Source organism: Cynoglossus semilaevis, chromosome 1, assembly GCF_000523025.1.
Source record: "Cynoglossus semilaevis isolate Cse_v1.0 chromosome 1, Cse_v1.0, whole genome shotgun sequence".
NCBI lineage: Eukaryota > Metazoa > Chordata > Actinopteri > Pleuronectiformes > Cynoglossidae > Cynoglossus > Cynoglossus semilaevis.
Genome location: NC_024307.1, coordinates 5,474,156 through 5,477,606, shown reverse-complemented (window position 1 = coordinate 5,477,606; position 3,451 = coordinate 5,474,156). Strand labels below are relative to the sequence as shown.

At 46.0% G+C, this 3,451-nt stretch overlaps 1 protein-coding gene across 1 annotated transcript in view; it reads left to right on the top strand.

Moving 5' to 3' along the window:
* The first annotated feature begins 911 nt into the window (after positions 1-911).
* Positions 912-3,451, top strand: part of entpd5a (ectonucleoside triphosphate diphosphohydrolase 5a) — a 10,285-nt gene continuing 7,745 nt past the window's right edge. The window contains exons 1-3 of the mRNA XM_008335673.3: positions 912-2,078; positions 2,485-2,564; positions 2,742-2,885. Of these exons, the coding sequence (XP_008333895.1) occupies positions 1,607-2,078; positions 2,485-2,564; positions 2,742-2,885 (696 nt within the window). The 5' untranslated portion in view covers positions 912-1,606. The remainder of the gene's footprint in view (positions 2,079-2,484; positions 2,565-2,741; positions 2,886-3,451) is intronic.

Genomic DNA, 3,451 nt, shown 5'->3' with positions numbered 1-3,451 from the left:
TGAGTGGGAGTGAGATGATTGCTAACATTCTTTTCTTTTATGCCAGCTGGACAGCAGGTCGCATTTGCATTTTTTTAAGTTTGGTGAGACTGCTGCTGTGGTGATGAGTGCAAGATCAGGAAGAGAAGATTTGCAAGGACTTTGTTTTGGTACACACGTATGACTCACTGAAGGTCCTGACCATGATGTCAAGTTAAATTATGATTTTTAATAAATTTGTATTTCAGCGTTTTTCGGTAGCTTGTAAAGCAACCCTGTCATTTAATAAAACCTTTTAAACAACCTGTTAATTCAGGTTTTTAAAGTGCATTTGTCTTATTTTACAAAATATGTTGACTCTGTTATTAATACAGAGGCTGGTTAATGTTTTCACAATCAGTATGTGGTCTAGTCATAACCAGACACATGAGCACTGTGTAAAATATGAAGGTATTACATGTTTCTGGTCGCGTCTATCCATTTAACAACATACAGTGTTGAAAAAAAGAAATATTATACAGAATTCCCGGAGGGGAACCCCAGGGTTCACCTCCTGGACAAGATCAAATCCCAGTTAGGGCGGTTGGTACCTTCCGGTGGACTCACCACCTGCAGGAAGGTTCAGGGGGGGTGGTACGGTGCAGTGTGATCTGGGTGGCGGTCGTGGAGACTGCTGCCCCCACGACCCAGATAATTGATGGGTGGATTTGGGTCAAATTACCTGAACATTTTTTGTAAAATGGATACATAAAAAATCACTAAAAATCGACCAAACTATTGACAATGAAAAATAGATAAAAGTGAGCAAAAAAGGCTAAAAAAAAAGATCAACTAAAGGCACAAAAACACTTTATATGGAACAATAGAAAAATATATAAGAGCCAATAGGCACAAAAACACTTTATATGGAACAACAGAGCCAAACCAAAGAAATCCTTAGAATACCAGTATTTACATGGTTACATATCAAGTTGTTTCAGGAGTGCATGAGCTCATTTGCACTCCTATAAAAGTTCCATTAAAGTGCTAAGTGACTACCAGGACTCCTAATTTAAGCAGATGAGGCCAAACTCGTCCGAGGGCTGCAGAAATTCTGAGTCAAGCCTGGACAAGTAAAGTTAAATACACCCATAAAATCTATTTTCAGAGCGTTTTTTTTTCTTAATTTCTCCTGTTCATAACCATTCATTTTGACTTCCAACAATTCTTCTTTTTTCCTAACGGGAATCTGAGGCTCCAGGATCACCAGTAAAGATGAGGAGGGGAAAAACACGAACCTAAAATAAATCTACTATAGTTGGGGGGAAAAAAGAAGGAAAAAAAAAAGAAGTCTTGGAGCAGGTAGTCTTCGGCTCCGCTCACAGTAGGAGGAGATGGAGGAGGAGGAGTGGAGGAGGGGAGCAGAAGAGGGACTCCTGATACAGCTGGGATGGACCTCCTCAAGGATTGGTGGATGGCTGCTCCCGGTGTGGCCCCATGCCAGGCCCTTATGTCTTTATATACAGTAAAGAGATGAGCGGACGGTCCTGAGTGTGCGCTCTGCCTCTCTCCATCTCCACTGCTTCCTCGCGCCTTCTCTCCTCCAGCATCCTCCAGCTGCCTCCTCTCCGTCTCCGGCTGTGAAACCATGACCACGCCGTACCTCCTTCTCACTTTGACCGTGTGTCTCCTGGCCGGGAGTCTCCCAGCCGAGGCCACCTACTACCGGCACCACCGCTACATCCCGCACTTCTACCGCTACCGGGAGCACCAAAACACCAATCCACACCCGCACCCCAACACGGAGAACCTCCTGCCCGAGGTCTCCAACCGGGTGCCTAACGTAGCCGCGCAACCCGGCGTGCCCACATACCCGCGGATCCCCGAGGTCTTCCACCCTGCCCCGCGAGCTCTCCCTCCCATACCAGAGGCTTTCCACCCTGTGCCCGAGGTCGTGCACCCTGCGCCCGAGTCTTACCGCAGACACGCTGAGGTTTACCGGCCGGTGCCTCGAGCGCCTTCCCCGGGTAATATGAGCCGGATCTTCTACGGGATCATGTTTGACGCTGGAAGCACAGGAACCAGAATCCACATTTACAAGTTCATCCAGAAAGATCCTGGTGAGTGCACTGCTCTCTCTCTCTCTCTCTCTCTCTCTGTCTCTCTCTCACCCCACTCACCCCCCTCCCTCTCTCTCTCTGTGTAGTAATAGTAGAAACTGTGCACATGCTGCTGCTGGCTCTCACTCTGCCTGATGTTAGCTCATTGGCTGTGTGGTGTAAGCACAAACATGCAGTGGCACGGTGCAGACATGGGCAGTGGAGCCTATAACAGTAAACCAAGGTGGACATTTAATCTGCCCGTCTGACTCAGCTGTGGAAGAATTCACCTAGAAATGAACCAAGCTGTAGGTGAAGCCTGCCAAAGTCAGAGTATCACGAGTTTGAAGTGAACCAATGAAAAAACTTGTTCAATTAAGGTTTTGAAGCTGAGTTCTGATGTGGTTTTTTTTTTAATGATTTTTAGTTGAGCTGCCCGTTCTAGACAACGAAATGTACCACGCAGTAAAACCTGGACTGTCAGCGTACAAGGACAACATTGAGGAGGTACGTGTGTGTGTGTTTACACCATCTCTGATATCCCAAACCACCAAACCACCAGTTTTTTGGGCGTGTGTGATGTAAACATTGCGATAAAATCCTACCTCTAGACTTCAACAAAAGTTTAGTCACTGAATTCCTTGTGTCATCACTTTGTGTTTTTCCGTCGATCCTCTCTTGCAGGGCGGCAACACCGTCCGCCAGCTGCTGAAGATTGCAAAGAAGACCATCCCAGAGGATGATTGGAACAGGACGCCGGTGGTGCTGAAGGCCACCGCGGGACTGCGTCTGCTGCCTGAAGAGAAGGCCAGCGCTCTTCTAAAGGAGGTGAGGCACGTTTTGCTGTCTGCCCTCAGACAGTTTGGCACAGACACCACCCGTCCCGCCAGGGAACGGGATGAGAAACCACTAAGTGCTTACAAGTGTCTCTGAAAAAAAAAAAAAAGAAAGAAAATGCAGCAAGTCTGCCCATTTGGTTGCGGAAAACAGCTGTTGTGGGGTTGTGTGGAGTAACCATATTTGTCATTTAAAGTATTAAATCCGAGCTACTGTTCCAGCCATGCCTGTGGCTGAGATATCTGTCAGTCTAACACAGAACAGATGCAGTTTGTCTTCCAGCGTCTGGCAGGGCTGTATCCACACAGTGCAGCCAAGTAATTGACTGTGTAGTTCAGTATGTATTATTATGATTGTTTTTTTTATACATGTAGCTCTGCGGTCGACAAACATTCAACTGGAAGCAGATTTGACAATGTACAAATGCCCAAAGTCCAAGATAATAACCTGGCAGTCAAATACACAGAGTTATATCTGACTTTGAACTATTTTACAAAGTAACGGAAAAATCTCAATTTCATTCAGTAAACTATCGAAAGCCTTGTCAGTAAAACACT